Source organism: Telmatherina bonti (genome assembly GCF_933228915.1).
Source record: "Telmatherina bonti genome assembly, chromosome: 1".
Classification (NCBI taxonomy): Eukaryota; Metazoa; Chordata; class Actinopteri; order Atheriniformes; family Telmatherinidae; genus Telmatherina; species Telmatherina bonti.
In genome coordinates this window covers 13255010-13272933 of record NC_136619.1, presented here as the reverse complement: position 1 = coordinate 13272933, position 17924 = coordinate 13255010, and the positions used below count along the sequence as shown (strand labels likewise).

At 43.0% G+C, this 17924-nt stretch overlaps 1 protein-coding gene across 1 annotated transcript in view; it reads right to left on the bottom strand.

Annotated features, from left to right (window-relative positions):
• Positions 1–236: 236 nt before the first annotated feature.
• LOC306760515 (AT-rich interactive domain-containing protein 3B) overlaps positions 237–17924 on the bottom strand; it is a gene marked incomplete at its 3' end in the record, with an annotated part of 69375 nt that continues 51687 nt past the window's right edge. The window contains exons 5-9 of the mRNA XM_079246389.1: positions 7658–7841; positions 2638–2897; positions 1469–1744; positions 531–623; positions 237–436 (exon numbers count right to left, since the gene is read on the bottom strand). Coding sequence (XP_079102515.1) covers positions 237–436; positions 531–623; positions 1469–1744; positions 2638–2897; positions 7658–7841 — 1013 coding nt within the window. The remainder of the gene's footprint in view (positions 437–530; positions 624–1468; positions 1745–2637; positions 2898–7657; positions 7842–17924) is intronic.

Sequence of the window (17924 nt, the reverse complement as noted above, 5' to 3'; positions counted from 1 at the left end):
GTGAGTGTGTGTATGAGTGTGCTGGATCAGATGCACAGCAGTGCTTTTGGGCGTGTGTTGTCATTTAATATTCTCGGGCTCTATGTTCATGATTGGACAGCCAAGAGGTTGACAGGGTTGATGAGGTATTTGTTGTGCAGCAGTTCGTTATTCTTATCGGTTTCTCATTGTACTGTATATTCATGCTGGGGGCCTCTCGGGGGGGGGGGGGGCAGGAACAAAAAGGGAGGCTCGAGTTATGGCGACCCGCTGGGGGCCGGCTCAGCTGAGCTTGGACCCTTGGAAGAGGAAGAGGATGTGGGGCTGAGGGTCTGAACCTGGGGTGCGGAGAAGCCAAAGCTAGTGCTGGTTCCAGCAGGGGAGGCTGAGGCTGAAGCAGCAGCAGCCGACACAGCGGGCCCCGGGGCCCCAGCAGACTTCTGGGCAAACAGGGTTCCTGTAAGGAAGAGAGAAACATCCATGAGATCACAGTTAAGTGAAAAGTTTCATATATACTTCCTGAAACAGTTACAACCATGAAAAACACCCACCTGAGTAGATTGTGCCATTAACTTCCACTGACACAGTGATGCTGGCATTTCCACTGGTTGAGATGCTCAGAGACATGTCCTGCTGCTTCTCATCTGGATAGACACAAATAGCACAACATATTCATTCATTCGTTATCCTAACAGCTCAGTCCGATGAACGGTTGCGGGGAAACTGGAGCCTAACCCAGCATTATTCATGGAAATATTACCCTTAACATTCATGTAGAAAATATAATCAAATTGGGGTCTAAAACCCAGAGTTGTGTTTGTCAGGTCCAGAAATATGAAGCGGTGAGCCTCAATGGTGCAGGCTTGTTCTGTTTACAGGCTTGTTAGATGGCTGCCCTCCCTGAGCCGGGGTGTGCCGGAGGTTTTCTTCCTGTTAAAGGGGAGTTTTTACCTTCCCACTGTCGCCGCGTGCATGCTCAGGATGGGGGATTGGATCGAAGCCATGACTCGATGCAATCAGTTGGTTTCTTTTATAGGATATGTATGAATTGGCTCAAAATGATGTGTATGTTGATTTGTGTATGTAAAGTGCCCTGTGACAACATTGTTGTGAAGTGGCACTATACAAATAAAGTCGAATTGAATTGGACACTAGGAGGGTACGAACTGTGTACGAATTTTTTTAACAATGATTCAAGCAAAAACTCCTTTGATCCCAACTTTATGTTCGTTCTGGGTTTTATTCTGTTTTATCTCCATGTTTGTTATTTTTGTTCATGTGTTGTCTACTGAAAACAATTTAAAAGAGAATTAAAAACCCATCAAACAAAATAAAATAAATTAATTAATAATTGAAATTATATTTCTATTTGAGATGTGTTACTTGGTTACTACGTGTTACTACCATGCGCTACTTGGTGAAAAAGTAGCTTGTTGGAAATTGGAATTGGACGCTTCGCCAGTGTCTGTATAACCTCATCAACACTGACCTCTAGTGGTGATAGTTGGCGCTCCCAAGCGCAGGTTCATGGGCATTTGAGAAGCCATGGCCAGGAGGTTATGTTGGAAAGCGTGCTGCATCAGGCGCTGCTGCTCCTCTGCCAGGCGGGCCATCTTTCTCTCTGGCCCCTCTCCTCCACCACTGGTCTCCAGCTTTTCCCTGAGCTGCTCCAGTGTGGCAGCTCTTGCCAAGCCAGCAACCTGCTGCTGTCCCAGTGACAGCGCAATGGGAGGCCTTGCCGCCATGATTGAAGGGGTCAGGTCGTCTGGAAGAGACAGACGGGGATCACCTGCATGAGTACAGGTCCATCTTAGTCACCCTTCTCATCCAGCTCAAAATCATCAATACAGCATCCCTATATGATCACATAAAATGAGTAGTGAGCAAAACAGCCCATTACTCAAACCAAACCATGGATATTGCAGGGGTCAACAGCAGAGCCACATTCCAGCCAAGTCAAAGTGACTTCAGATAACACAGCAGAGTAATGACAGTTATCAACACAATCCTCTTGATGTGGACTGGAAGCTTCAAAGTTCATGAAGTGTCCCTCCTGGTGTGGGAACCATGTTATTTATCAGTAGTAAAAAGGTGAGTGCTCCCATTAGCCTCAGGCAGAACGGGTTCACATGGATCCTAAAACACCTGGATGGACTCTACAAACACACACTCACAAAGCCATCTGAGAACACTAAAAATTCACAAATATACAAACACTAACAGCAGGATACAAGTGAATCAGTAACATGCAGTCATAGAAATGCAAAAATCAGACCAAATGTGGAGCTTTGTTTAGACAAAAGCAACTCCAAAAGCCTGAAAAAGCATTACTGGTAAGCTTAAAGCGTGTGTTTCTGTTCTTGTTCATCTTATTCTGTAGTTTTTTAAAGTCTGCAACAGAGGGCAGTGTTTGTCTAACAATGCTCACATAAGACAAACTACAACGGTCCAACCCACACAGAGGCTGACAGGCTGTCAAGTTATTGTTCATCCAGCCTGAATTCATTCAGAAAACAGATTCTTCATCCACATGTGCATTCACTCATCTGCATTTACGTTCATTTAGCAAAACATGCACATTTTCAAACAGTGTTCAAACTGCTTTTACAGTTAAGTTGTGAGAGTCGGTGTTAATTTACAAACCTTGAAAGCGCATACCTTTCTTCATAGAGGGCCCCGGTGAGGCCTGCAGGCCGTTAAGGGCCACTGAGGTCCCTGCGCCCAGACCTGGAAGGTGCATCTTGGGAGGTGAGAGGATGTGGGGGGCTGTGCTGGGAGAGGGAGAGAAGCGGAAGAGGCTGCTGCTGTAGCTCGGACGGCGACCTTCACGTCGGTTACTGTCGATGGCTGCTTGCAGCTCACCTGGGGAGCTGAGGCCTTTCCTCTCACACTCATACGGATATAGGTATTTCATGTACCTTTAGATGAAAGCACACACACAGTACAAACGATCACCTTTTAGTTAAAATTATGTCCTAAATGCACACATGAAGATAAAGTCTGTTACAAAAACAAGCATTGAAAGTGTGTTTATAAGGAGAAGGACTCAATTTATAAGTTCATCTAATTAATTTGAGGTTTTCTAGTAAATAAATGTAGATTGGTTGCATTAGTACAGCCAATGCAACCAATCTAGAAGAAATGTTTTTTGCCCCAAAAAACGTATCTTCAATTTAAATAGATTTTAGTCAACGACTTAATGAAATAATAGAGACAAGCTGCGTTTCTAGTACAGGTTCCAGTAAAGCAAAATAAAAGCAATGTTTCTAAAATTTCAACAAACAACTGCGGTTTCCAGGCGTTTTTCATCTGCAAATTTTTGTTTAGTTTCTGGGTTTTCCAAACACCGTAGAGGATTCTTCACAGCTTTTCACAGCCCTTTTCTCTCATGTCCCTTTCCATTTCATTGTAAAACTGCTATTCACTGTTTGCTATCAAGAATGGCGTTTATTTTTTACGCTTAATTATTTATTAAAAAGATTTCCGTCTCCTCCTCCGTGCATCCAAACCGTGCCAGCTTTACCTGAAATAAACTGGTAAGGCAACCCCATACGCCACATTCAGTGACATGTAAATGAGGAAAGAGTTTTTCTATTACACTTTTGGCAATAAACTTCTATATCGACATGTCTGAAAAAATTCCCGATGATGGTGTAAAAACCTTTTGCTAATGTTTGAATAGTTTTCGTTGCAATATTCAGATTTTGTGTAATTCTAGACATGATGAAACTGCACCTTCTGATGCTGATGATATACATTTCTGGAAGTAATTTCTCTGGTGATTTCTTGAAAATGCATTTAATTCGCTTCCATTCAAAACCGTCAAAAAAAAAAAAAAAAAAGAAAAATTTGTCCAAAACTGAACAAACCTAAACGTAAAGTGTCATTTTAGATAATTTCACAAACATCTCCGGCTATTCTCTAATTAACACTCTACAACTTATTAAAGTACTTTGATCTGTTTAAATGTTTTAGTCCACGCTTTTAATTAGGAGACATTATTATCTGATGGTAAACCAGAACGGCATCAGCCACTGGCAAGTTTGTGCATTTCATCTGCAGCCTGGTTGTGCAGGCAATCATCTCCTGCTCTGACTTTAGATGGGACTAATACTCCGTGAATACAGGGCTGGTTCTTTTTAAAGCTTAGTAAGAGGAAAGGTTGCAACAAAAACTGCACCTGTAACTGCAGTCACCACATTGTTGTCACAGTGTTTCTGCTAGAGTCTTAAGTCCCACATCCACACTCAGACAGAATCACGTTTGGTAAAACACAAATAGTTCTGGTTTATCAAGGTGCTTAGATAAATATTATTTAGGGTAGTTACAGGACCACACTAAAATGTTGAACCATGCCCCATTTATTGTATAATGCCAGAAAAATGCAAACATAAGTTAAAAATATTGAATTAAAAAGGCCCATTTATGCTTGTAGCAGAAGACAGACGGAGGGACAGTTTTATCCATCTTGTATCAGTTATGCGCATGTTGTGGTCAAGGGGATTAGACACACAAAACGAAGCAATACCACCAGAAATCATAGGGGCACTGCTGAGGTGTATGACTGACACGCAACCACCAAAAGCAACAAGAAAAGGAACTGGAAGAAGAAGAGGCCAAAGCGGCTGAATGAAAAGCTCAGAAAAGAAGTTGAGGAGAACAGGAAAAAACTTTGTGGTTCCATATATCTACTAGTTTTGGTGTTTTCTGACAGTTGCAAAGACTTTATAGCAATGTATTGCCACTACCAGCCAGAGTCAAAACACTGACTTACAGGTTCCATATGACACATTTTGCCAACAGTTTCATCTGGGTGTCAGAGGTCCAACAACTTGTTCTCCAAAGTCCGACATGGTCCTTAGTCTCAGTCGTTCTAAAAATCGTTCTAGTGATCTTCCCTGTTTTGCTGTTTCTTTTACTTTGCTGTTTCTTTGTTTGAACTTTTTAATGTTCATGAGCAGTGCCACTCCTCGCCCTTCTTGGGGAGAAGTGCAGCTTCTGCTGGTGCCCGCTTGGTGATTTTGAGAGAGCTGGCTCAGCTAGCTGGGGGGTGGGCCAATGGCAGCATTTACTAATGGGGGGGGATTGATTAGTTCCCTTCATGAAGTCACAAAGGGACAGATCTCAGACTTACCTGTTTGAGCACACATTCACTAAAAAGTGGAGCAAGCAAGTGAGAGAGGTGACGAGATTTTATCATTTTTGGGGCTCAAACACAGTATACAGAGACACATAAAACCTTTAGAAAGTTCATTTAGCATAATATAGGATATTTACCAACTACGGCAATGTAAAAAATGCACAAAAGTATGAGGACGACAACTTTGCATGTATGACAAAGTTGTCATTATTTGTATTGTATGTATTTTAGAAGGTATGTATTATATCTTTGTATATATTGTCAGCCAAGTATGTCAACTTTGAACGTGGTGTCGCCATTTACATACATAAGGGTGCATAAATGGGCAATTAAAAAAAACCCAAAAAGAGGTCAATTCTAAAGGCTGTGAAAATCAGTATTTAATATGAACAGTTCTAATCTCCTGCTGTCGTATCCCAGTTTTTGAGGAACATGCTCTCCAGGCTGCACGTTGTAGTAGTGGTCAGAACTGTGGCCTCACACCAAGAAGGTCGCTGGTGGGAGGTGTGGGTAGAGGCCTTTCTGTTTGGATTTTGCTTGGGTTCTCTTTGTGTTCACCTGCTTCCTCCCACCGTCCAAAGACATGCACGTTAGGTTAATTGGTTATTCTAAATTGTCCCTAGAAATGAATGTGAGCTTTCTGTTCTCTCTTAGGGCCCTGCGGTGGACTGCTGACCTGTCCAGGGTGTACCCTGCCTCACGCCCAATGATTGCTGAGATAGGCTCCAGCCTACCCATAACCCTGAATTGGACAAACAGTTAAGAAAACGACTGGCTCTCCAGGCTTTTGCCGCTGCCTAGCTGGGAATCAGCACCTCCAAATGGTCCTGCCCCAAGTTGAGGAGTTCAAATATCCCGGGTATCTCTTGTTCATGAGTGAGGGAATTCCGAGCCTCTCTGCTTATGCTGCTTCCCTAGCAACCCATCCTCATATATGTGGCAGAAAATGGATGGATGGGTGGATGGCTCTCCAGACTTATTGAAAAAGTATTTTACAAAAATCCTTTTTTGGATGTCACTTGCTGTTTGTTTCTATTCCCATCAAGATGATGCCAAACTGTCTCAGTAATGTTTTTGCTTATTTATGGTTTGTGTTTTTTTGTTGTTTTTTTTTGGTCCAAATATTTTGAAAGGACAAGACATGCCATGCTGATATTTGTCAAGTTTTCAGCTAAAGTTTCTGTGCTTATCACCTTGGTAGTGTGCAACAATACTAGTCAAATCTTTATAGTTGGCATTTTCAGGAGACGCAACTAACCCGTTTTACAGGCTTTTGGTAACAAGGTGCCAAAAGATCCAATTTAATGTTTCTTTTGTTGTTGTTTTTGCTAAATAGTTTGTTACGTGTACACAAAACACTGGTTCTCCCTTTGTGTTGGGTGTCTTTTTTATGCCTGGATGATTCATAGGTCCCTCTGAAAATGATGCAAAGATGGAAGACTAGCTAAAAAACACAGCCAAAACAAAAAGACCTTACAAACACAGAGAACTACTGGTCAAGTCTGCTTAAAGTCTGACTGCTTGGGAGTAAAATATAAAGAAATCAAGTGCAGCTATAGACATTTTGTGCAGTTTTCTGTTCACAATACACACATGGTGGTTGGGTTACTGCACCATCTTCTTCTCATCCAACTGTGTTTCTGTTCTGTTATTGTGGGATGAGATAGTGCCACATAAATTCAGCCCTGCTCCATTTTTAATCCCATAAATGAATGAACATTCCTATATTACTGGGCTGACCGCCACAATGGTGGAATACCAGTATTAGGGATCAATAAGAAGAAAGACAGCAGCTTCCATTAGATTACGTTTGCAGAGCGTTGCTACATATCAGCCTAACAACATTAAAAATACATGAAGGTTCATTAGTGATATTTGGTGCTGGTGAAGATAGAAGAAAGGTGTTACTTCTACTGAAGGACTTCCATCAGGAGAGCGAGAGTTTTATTTGAATTTAAGCATTTAAACTGTCAGTCAAACGCCACCTTAAGTCCCTGTGACCTCTGACCCAAATCACATCAATACATCTATGGGAATCAATAGACTCTTATGTGTGATGTAATCCTCATAGGAACTGAGAGTGAGGAAGGAAGGTGGCCTGGTGAAGAAAACAAACCTGAACATATATATAAACACAAAAGCAAGATTCAGTTTAACAACGCACCTATGTTACATTTGTTTTTATTATGTAGGCACTTTGTGCTGCTTTTCTATGAAAAATGCTTTATTCTTAAAAGCTGATTTGTTTTGATTTAATTCAAATACTCTGCTACATGAGCATGTACCAGAGTACTGTGTCTCTGTCAGTTAGCACAAGTAAAAGATAAATCATTAGGTGGCCTTTGTGGACAGCTGAAGCGATTAAAATAGGAGAAAATCGGTTCCAGTAATGTGTCACATGTGAGCCCTGCTTAATACTACGTACACTTAATTCATGAGAAGGTGCTTGCAGGTTAAAAGGTTGCACACATGACAATCCTAATTTAATTCCAGACTAAATTATTTTTTTGCTTTTATTTAAATGATACAAAGACTTACTGTGTGCGTAGAGTAAAAGCAGCGCTGGTGATGGATGTAGGCAGGTTGAGTCCCTTTGTGATTTCTCTCCAGATCTTCTTGTTGATAACCTCCACAAGGCCTCCCTTCTCTGTGACCAGCTTGTAAAGCATATACAGATCCAGGACTTGCTTGGCCATGATGGGGATGCGATTGACCGGGGTTCCTATAAAGGTAAATTAAAAAAATAAATCAATACATTCAAATTTACATTAAGGATTTAGAATATTTTGAGGCACACAGAATGGCTTGATATGGAGAAAGCATGGAAGCCTAAAATATCATTTACAGCCTCTACAATGACAAAGGCTGAAGAGGACAATTCAAGCTCATCAATTCACCCACTAATCAATCCCGAAACAGCCAGGATTATTTTGTGACCTCATACTGATATAATTGGTGTCAGAGGGCAGGTAAGAGTAGGGTGACGAGCCTGCTGCCTGCACGCCGATTAAATTTGGCTTGAAAACATATTAGCCCAGTTAAGGCAATCTGGCTTGACCTGGAAAAGGGGATTCACAAACAACACAAAGCAAAGCGGCTCTAGACTTTTGATACAGATGCATTAATCTTGTCAACAGCTTAACTGCAGTGAAGCTTGCAGGAAAGCATGGAGTGGGGAGGAGGTGGGAGAATGATGGGGGAGGAGTCAGGGGGTGGTGCCCATACTCGACAGAATCAAAAAGTGTAATGTGCAATAGTGTGAGCATGATGCAGGAGGAGGGGACAGGGGGATTGTGACAATTTGCTAATCCGTGGGCAGTTGTGGGTGGGTGGGTGGGGGTATAGGGGCTGTGGGATATGGCAGTATAATGAAGCTCATTTAAAGGATTGCACGAAGTAAATCCACACCCCTCTGCATTAGTAGTGCCGGACCCAGTGCATGAGAGTCGCAGAGATTTGCCCTTACAGTTAATACCAAGCAATCCTTCAGCCCCTCCATAGGCTGTTCTTAACCTGGAACTGGAGTCATTAATGGCTATAAAATAGCAGTGTGATCAGGTAATGAAGATTAGCCCTGATTTATTTACTTAAGTTAGAAACATGTCTTTACGTAATGTGGAAGGGGGCCATGGAAACCAATGGACCAGTACAGTGAGGAGATCAGGAAGGTGTGATGGCACTGTCAAAACACGACGGCGCTGATCCATCACCTGGAAGCTGGTGGCATGGGAAGTAAAGGTTTAACTGGTTATTTGTTCACTGGGGGGTGGGGTGCTATCAAAGTTGTCAAGACAACTACATAAAAACAGTTCTTCGGATGGGGTTTTGTGAACACTGAACGTTGCACTTGGTGAACATCAAAGGTTGCTCATTTTGTAAGTTAGCTGTGCAAAATTGAGATTTTAACAAACTTTGAGAACTGTAGACTACATCCCCCTTCCCCACCCCTTCCCCCTCCCAACAGCATGACTACCTAACTACTGTCTCTTTACCTGAACATAGGTATAATAAATAAAGACGATAAAACATAAAATTAAGTGATAAATATCTGACTTGATACTGATGTGAGGAAACAATATCTTTGGGATCCATACACACCAGGAGCCAGTACCCGCATGCTCATAGGGGCCGCTGCCATGGCAACCACCCAGCTCCCAGGGAGGCCAGGGTCCACCTCACAGTCATAAGGCTGCAGTGCTGGACCCCGTGCCGCCCCAAACAGTCGGTATGGCCGCAGCCCCCAAACCGAACAGGCAGGGCCCCCAGCGTGGGGGATCTCCATAAAGAAACTACCGGAGTTAAAAACCGAAGCTGAATAACCATAAGAAACAGTATGAAAAAATAAGAGCAACAATTACATGCAACAAAATACATAAAAAATACATAAAAAAAAGGGCTTCACAGTAAATAAAACGCCAAAAAGAAGACATTAAAGTGGAACTATTATGTGCATTTCAGGCTAATTTATTTTTATTTCTGAGCCTCGAAGGGCTGGGATTGATCGAGTTATTGTCACAAATCGCTTTATTTACTTCAGACCGACCCTCTCCGTAGGCTGTCAGATCAACCTGTGGGCAAAACGAGTGGATTGAGACTCTTCCGCATTAAGCCCCGCCTCCCGCCACTGCACTACATCGGGAGCGTGCACTGCACCTGCTTTCGCCGTCATTGTAACATCTCATAAACGGAAGGATTAGGCTAATATGAACTCAATAAAAAAACAAAATACAATGTCAACACATAGCATACAGCCCTACATGTTGGAACCTGAATCAGACCATGAAAACAAAGTGGAAAACAGCAACCCACAGCAACGAATGCAGCAGGATGTCTCTCTCTGGTAAACTCCCCAGCCATCGTTGGAAATAACTTTATCCGACGTTTTCCACCCGCCTGATGTATTTGTACATGCCCTTGTTAACCAGTAGAAGGTAACCAATCACCAAACCTTATCCGCCGGGACGTCACAAGGATTTCGAAGTTTTCGTGTTTTTCGTCGCCATGGAAACCGAACGGAGAGAGTGCTGGAACTCAAACTCAAACATGCGTTTTGGTGATAAAAAACAGTGCCGTTCACACGTCTGATGAGGATTCAACACTGTTACACTGTAGAAAGCTCAGAAAACTTGAAATACCATAATAGGACCCCTTTAAATAACAAAATGAAAAAAGTAAATAAATCAAGTAAAATAAATTAAAATAAAATTCTGTTAAATGCTAAGCTAAAAAGGTGGGTCTTAAGCCTCTTTTTGTGATGTTGTCATCAGTTTCAAGGATACCTGGCACACAGGTTTATATATTTCCAATATCAAAAAGCAAACCTTTATGGTAAACACAGATACAATGAAACATGTAATCAGGACCTAGCTCAACAAAAACAGGCTATAAACAATAACCAAAACAACTCAAATACAGTTAAAAACTATACTTCACAAAAAGGAGGTGAGATCAGGGCAAGTTTATTGCAACAAAACCGCAGGATAGCAGCATAACTTAAAGCACCATCTGTTGAAAATTCTTGTATTTTTTTCATATTGCAATAATGTGCGGGGTTAGAAAAAATCCCTATGTCAGTTTTTTCCCCATATTGTGCAGCCCTACCAAATGTACAGACATATAAACATATGTCATATATATATATATATGCATGTATATGTGTCTATGTCTATGGCTGAATGAATGCCAAGTGCCACCCTTGTTCTAAAACAAGGCATTGCTGGAATTGAAGTGATCCATCAAAAAAAGACTCCACCTTGTGGAGTTTACCAGCTGATACAACCCTACTGCCATCTAGAGATCCCTACACTCGAGTCTAAACACACACTCCATCTGTGTCACACTATGCAGGTCCTGATGCAAACCGGCCTTAAGGGTAAACATTTTCTGCATTGTGGGAGCAGTACACTGGAGCAGCACAGTAGCAATACGCTCAACTGGACAATGTGGGATGAAGCTAGCTTACCACGGTTCTAACAGCACAATGAGAACTTGCTTACTAAACCATCACAAAAATGTTGCACTTCAGAAGCAAAACGACCAGACAAAAAGATAACGAAAAATGCTGTAGCTGAATGCTCATGTGGGGCCACTGTTTAGCTAACACTGTAGGGCAGCCGAGCCATATACCGAGGCTGTAGCTCCTTAATATTGATCCTGCACATCACCCCAGCACTTTCTCCATCTACGTACAGGAACTAGATCCCACAACATTAAAAGTGAAAATACATATGAATGGAGGACACATATTACTAACAATATACTGACAAATTAAGTTTAATTTTCTTTGGTCTAATCAGTCAACTTAAAAAAAAAAAATCACTTTGAATGGCCATCTATATCAAATACTGGAAACACGTCTGTGATTTAAACATCCAAACAGAAAGAAAAGCAACCTGAACAGTAAATAAAAGGAAAAGATGCCTTCAGGTGCAGGACATAACCAAAATAATACATTTATTATTCTAAAATGTTGTAACAAGTCACAAATCTGGTTTATTAGGTCCACATTTTGTCACGAAAGCGGTGGGGATGGGGTGTGGACCCAAACGCGGAGACGAGGGAACAGGGATGCAGGTTCAAGACTGATTTATTTTTAACCCAGGAAACTAAGAACAGACAAACTAACTGAGGTACAAAATGATCCAGCAAACAATGAGTGAACATGAGTGGTATAAATACACAGGAAAAACCGAACGAGAAACAGGTGAAACAAATGAACTAAATGAACCCAGGTGAACCAAATCAATGAACAGGAAATCTAAGAAGCTAACCAAGAACCAAGACAGGAAAAACTACAAAATAAAACAGGAAGCCCAAAAACAAAGCACAGAAAAACCCAAATCATGACAGTACCCCCCCCTCAAGGGCCGGCCACCGGACGGCCCAAAAAGTTCAGAGTCCAGACACGGGTGGGAGGAGGGACCAAGGGAAAAAACAAAGTGCAGGGGCACAGGGCCGGGGGAAGAATCCAAACGGCCCAGCTCAGGAAACAGTCTGGGGGCAGCCTCGGCTCTGGAGGACGGCCGGGAGGCCCAGACGACGGGGGCAGGCCTGGCTTAGGATCCCTCACGTTGGACACTGGAGGCGGAGGAGAAGGAGCGACCTCCTCGCCGGACACTGGAGACGGAGGAGAAGGAGCGACCTCCTCGCCGGACACTGGAGACGGAGGAGAAGGAGCGACCTCCTCGCCGGACACTGGAGACGGAGGAGAAGGAGCGTCCATCTCCTGGACCCCCTCGGGAACTGGGGACAGAGGAGGAGCGTCCCGACCTGGGACCCCCTCGGGAACTGGGGACAAAAGAGGAGCGTCCCGACCTGGGACCCCCTCGGGAACTGGGGACAAAAGAGGAGCGTCCCGACCTGGGACCGCCTCGGGAACTGGGGACAGAGGAGGAGCGTCCCGACCTGGGACCGCCTCGGGAACTGGGGACAGAGGAGGAGCGTCCCGACCTGGGACCCCCTCGGGAACTGGGGACAGAGGAGGAGCGTCCATCTCCTGGACCCCCTCGGGAACATGGGTCAAGGGAGGAGCGTCCCGTCCTGGGACCCCCTCGGGAACATGGAGCAAGGAATGTGGACGAGCTCTGAGCGCTGGCGTGGGAGCCTGCAGCGCCGGACGGGTTCTGGGCGCTGGCGTGGGAGCCTGCAGCGCCGGACGGGTTCTGGGCGCTGGCGTGGGAGCCTGCAGCGCCGGACGGGTTCTGGGCGCTGGCGTGGGAGCCTGCAGCGCCGGACGGGTTCTGGGCGCTGGCGTGGGAGCCTGCAGCGCCGGACGGGTTCAGGGCGCTGGCGTGGGAGCCTGCAGTGCCGGACGGGTTCTGGGCGCTGGCGTGGGAGCCTGCAGCGCCGGACGGGTTCTGGGCGCTGGCGTGGGAGCCTGCAGCGCCGGAGACGTGGACCAGGGCGGGGACACTGGAGACGTGGGCCTCGGAGCAGGCGGGGACACTGGAGACGTGGGCCTCGGAGCAGGCGGGGACACTGGAGACGTGGGCCTCGGAGCAGGCGGGGACACTGGAGACGTGGGCCTCGGAGCAGGCGGGGACACTGGAGACGTGGGCCTCGGAGCAGGCGGGGACACTGGAGACCTGGGACTCGGAGCAGGAGGCAAAGGGGAGCAATGTTGTTTGCAGTCCCGCCTCCTCCTGGCCATCCCAGCAGTCCATTTAAGCCCTAGCGATGGAGGAGACCAAACAGCCAATCTGGACCCCCAGAATGGATTGGGTGCTGGCTTACCCCGGCTTGGAGAGTTCATAGCAGCCCGTCTGCAGAAGAGCTCATATGGGGTAATTTTCTCCGCTGGGTCCGCGTTTGGTTGGATCATTCTGTCACGAAAGCGGTGGGGATGGGGTGTGGACCCAAACGCGGAGACGAGGGAACAGGGATGCAGGTTCAAGACTGATTTATTTTTAACCCAGGAAACTAAGAACAGACAAACTAACTGAGGTACAAAATGATCCAGCAAACAATGAGTGAACATGAGTGGTATAAATACACAGGAAAAACCGAACGAGAAACAGGTGAAACAAATGAACTAAATGAACCCAGGTGAACCAAATCAATGAACAGGAAATCTAAGAAGCTAACCAAGAACCAAGACAGGAAAAACTACAAAATAAAACAGGAAGCCCAAAAACAAAGCACAGAAAAACCCAAATCATGACACATTTTATTTATAAATAAGTATATAAATACATTAGATATATTGCAAAAGATAATAGTGATGCCTCTATTGTGAATATTAGTGATGTTGTGATAATAGCGAATTTAAAATCTTAACTATGATCTGGGAAACGGACATTTTCAACCCATAATGAATTGAAAGTTAAAACAGATGGGCCTTTTCCAAGTTACTAGCTTCATTATTAAAGTTACAATCTAAATGTAAAATTATTGTTACTTTGACTTTCATTTGAAGTTGTGATGCAAAACTACCGCTTTGCCACACTGTCATTTCATTTTGTAAATCCATATATGATCTACCAATTGTTCTTAAATAATTACTACAAAGTTATATTATAATGTAATTCTATCTACAGAGTAACGCTGAATCAGCTGGTAATTCCGAATCTTAAAAATGTTGTTTTGTCCTGTGTATTGCAGATTTTTCTATCACTGAATGTACAATATCAACAGGTGGGAAAGAAAGATTGGCAGAGCTTGCATTTCAGGTCTGAGTTGAAGAAAGTTTCCAGAACTCGCGGAAAGAGTGCTTAGTCAGTTATCTAATGCAGCGTTGGACATCAATCCCGCATTAAACAATTAGTACAACAAGAGGGGTCAGAGATCAGCCAGGGGTTATTGATGTGTGCATTAAACTGCAGGTCAGCAGGAAGCCATGTTTTCATACCGGCTTGCTCACGAACAATGACAGCACAACAAATGAGACACAACAGCAGTGGCCCCAGAATGACAGGCCAGCAGTTAGCTAGTCTTTAATTCACGCCTCTGCTTTTGTCACCATCTGCTGTCAAATCAAAATCTGATTTAATGCATTTACAATGAGCTATTTTAGGAGTTGCACAAAGAAAGATGCAAACATAACTGTTTTACACAGCAGTAACCAAAGACTATATGTAAGAGAAGAAATCAAGCAGTTGCTGAATTGGCGTACCTGAATTGGTGAAAAACTGGTGGTTCAGAAACCAAAAACATTTAATTATTTAGTCAACACATGAATTCAGCCAGGTTTCACATTTCAAATGACCTGACACATATGAAAGCACCTTGATAATACTGTAATTGCCAAAGATGACATTAACAACATTTGGGCAGTTCAGCAGAGTTCCCTCATTTGGGAAAAACCACTGTGCCTTTGTGGTCCCACATCTGCTGGTTTTAACCCTGGAGACATTTAGCCCTAACAGGCTTAATTAGACCAGCCCAAAACATCTCTTTTGATCATAACACTGCAACACCTCTGGCTCATAGACAATTTAAATGACTCCTGTATTTGTTTAAGCCTCAAATGACATGTAAAGAACACTACATACAATATAATGGTCAATGAAACAAGGCCACTCCATGACATGAGGCCTCAAGTAGCCAGAGCAACTACTGGATATTCCATCTCTCTGTAAAGCCCTGATTTGTCTATTCGGCTCCTCTGAACCAATCTGTAATTGGCTGCAGGTTTCACCTCCCATCATCCTTTGCCCCGGACTGATTTTCCCCCAGGGACTGGGCCATCAGGAACCTAGTGATTAATGGCATCAGGGGTCAGAGGTTGCAGTGGTGGGAAGTGCCGAGGCTGAGGGCCCCTGAACCACTCCCTAAGTCCTTCCTCAGACCTCGAGTGTGAACACAAGAGCCACACGGCTAACCTTCAAACGACTAGACTTCAGGAAAGAAAAAATAAGGAGTATGCCTTTGAAGGATTCATACTTGGAAGTGTGAGTGTGAAAATGATCGATAACCTGGGCCTGTGAAGTTTGCCCTCAAATGGCATTGCATAATGTATTTACAGTGCTGAAAACCAGATCTGCACTGACAGAGAATGGCATGAAAATAAAGCAAACTAATGCACATCATAAAATATCCAACAAAACATCCTTTTTTTGTTTTATTTCTGAGAAAAATGTTGATTTCACAGACCATCTTAAAGATGGTCTTCATCCAAAATGAACATTTTACCCTTACATTAAAGTTCCAGCTTTGCATCTCAATGTGATCCCCCCTAAAAAGGAACAAGGTCATTTTATCTGACCCCTGACCTAATTTTAGCAGGAAACAGCTGTTCACATTAAAGGCCCACGATAATAAATCAATTGGGTGCCTCTGACGCCAGTGGTGGTAAATTAAATATTGCTGACTTCACTTGATGGGCATTCTTTAAATAATTAAAAGACAGGGCGACAGCCTTACAGCGGCCAACACACAGGAAATGAATTTTTTACTGAATGAGCACTGGCTGGTGTGAGGTTTCACTGCCATCCACAGCGAAGAAAGACAGGAAAAAAGGAGAGCGATGGAAGGAAATAACATCATCTCGTTGAGTTTGGTTGCTTTACCTCCTCTGATTACTCGATATCCCTACTTGGTATCAGAATGTTAACATGGCGATCAAAATGTAAAGAGAAACAATAACGCAAACTGATCATAAAAAAGACTAGAAAAAAGAAAGTGCGAATGTTTTTTTGGGGGGGTTTTTTGGGTTGCGTTTAGGAGGGAAGGAAGGAGAGGTGGAAGAAAGAAGGGGGAGGAGTAGTAGTTAGCCAGCTGGAGAAAGACTGGATTACTGCTGTAAGAAAGGTGTCAGCCAACACAAACAGCCTCTGGCCTCACGGCAGTGTCTGAGTCCTTTTAGAGGACCCACCACCCATCCACACCTTCCTCTTACTCCCCCCTACCCTCATCCCTAAATCTACACAGCAGATAGGACCAAACTAGGGTGAAGTCTCACTTCTGTGCGCTTTAGATAATTTAGTCTGTTCAACTTAAGTCTATAATAACCAGATAATATGTTAATGATAGCAAATACTTTCAAATTACAAAGTCATCTACAGTGAGCACAATCTGCAAGACAAAATGAGACATTAAATATAGCAAGTAGTTCAAGATATCCATTACATTTTTATTATCATTTTATATATATATATATATATATATATGTATATATATGTGTGTGTGTGTGTGTGTGTGTTTACATCTTTATGTTATCATCATATCATATATCATCATATTGTTTTTATCTTTTTTTCCCCCAGGAATTTAAGGAACATCAGCAGGGACCAGGTTAAATCCTTCCTTAACATGAGGCAGAGAGACACTGACAGGACAGACAAGCGTCTGTGCTCCACATGCTGGGTGTTTACTTTATGCAGGCAGCCCCTGGCTGTTTGGTTTATATGTTCATACGTCAAGACAGCATATTGTCAGGACCCTGCTGTATGCTGGGGCATGTTTGTTTTATTTTTAATGCGCAGTCAGGGACATAAAAGGTAAAAAAGCCTTGAGTAGATGGAATTTGCTATCTTTAGTGCAGGCAGAGTCGCCACTCGCATGACAGACCAATTCATATCAAGTGTTAAGATATGTACCCTCCACATAAGGGAAGTTAAATGTAACAGTACACTATAGATGCATTGCTATTCCGAGCATGAAGTTTAAGCTACAGCTGGTGTGCGCACACAGATAGAGAGGGAGGTACAGAGATTTCAGAAATATCTATTAGTTAATAATCTCTACAGGTGCAGCTGCAGACGTTTAACACCAGTCATTCAATTCAATTCAATTCAATACTGTATTTGTACCCAAGGGGTAAGTGGTGCCACACAGAGTAGTTGTAAAAAACTGTGAAATATAATATAATATAATATAATATAATATAATATAATATAATATAATATAATATAATATAATATAATATAATATAATATAATATAAAATGCTTCTGTACATATAAGACTAGGGGCTCAAATTTGACCAAGTTTTTTCAGTGTGGGATGTGACAGTATGAAAAATATCCGTGCTTTGTTATTGTGGAGGATTAAAGGTGTCAGATTAGCTCACAGACATCAATTATTTTAACACAAGCTTGATTTATGTATACCCAAACAAGATAAGTGAATAAAAAGCAGGATTTTATGAACAATTAAAAAAAAAAAAGAAGAAAAAATAAACGTTTATCATTCAGCTTAGTGAATTTGCGTGTTTTGTCTCAATTTATTTCGCCTTGCCTCACCACGACCAACACCAAAGGAAACAAAGGGAGACGGTCAATGATTGATAATTCATTTGAAGCCATTTTGCTCATGAAATGGCAAGAAAAGCTTCTTTATAAAGAGTTATTATGGTGAGCAGACAGCCA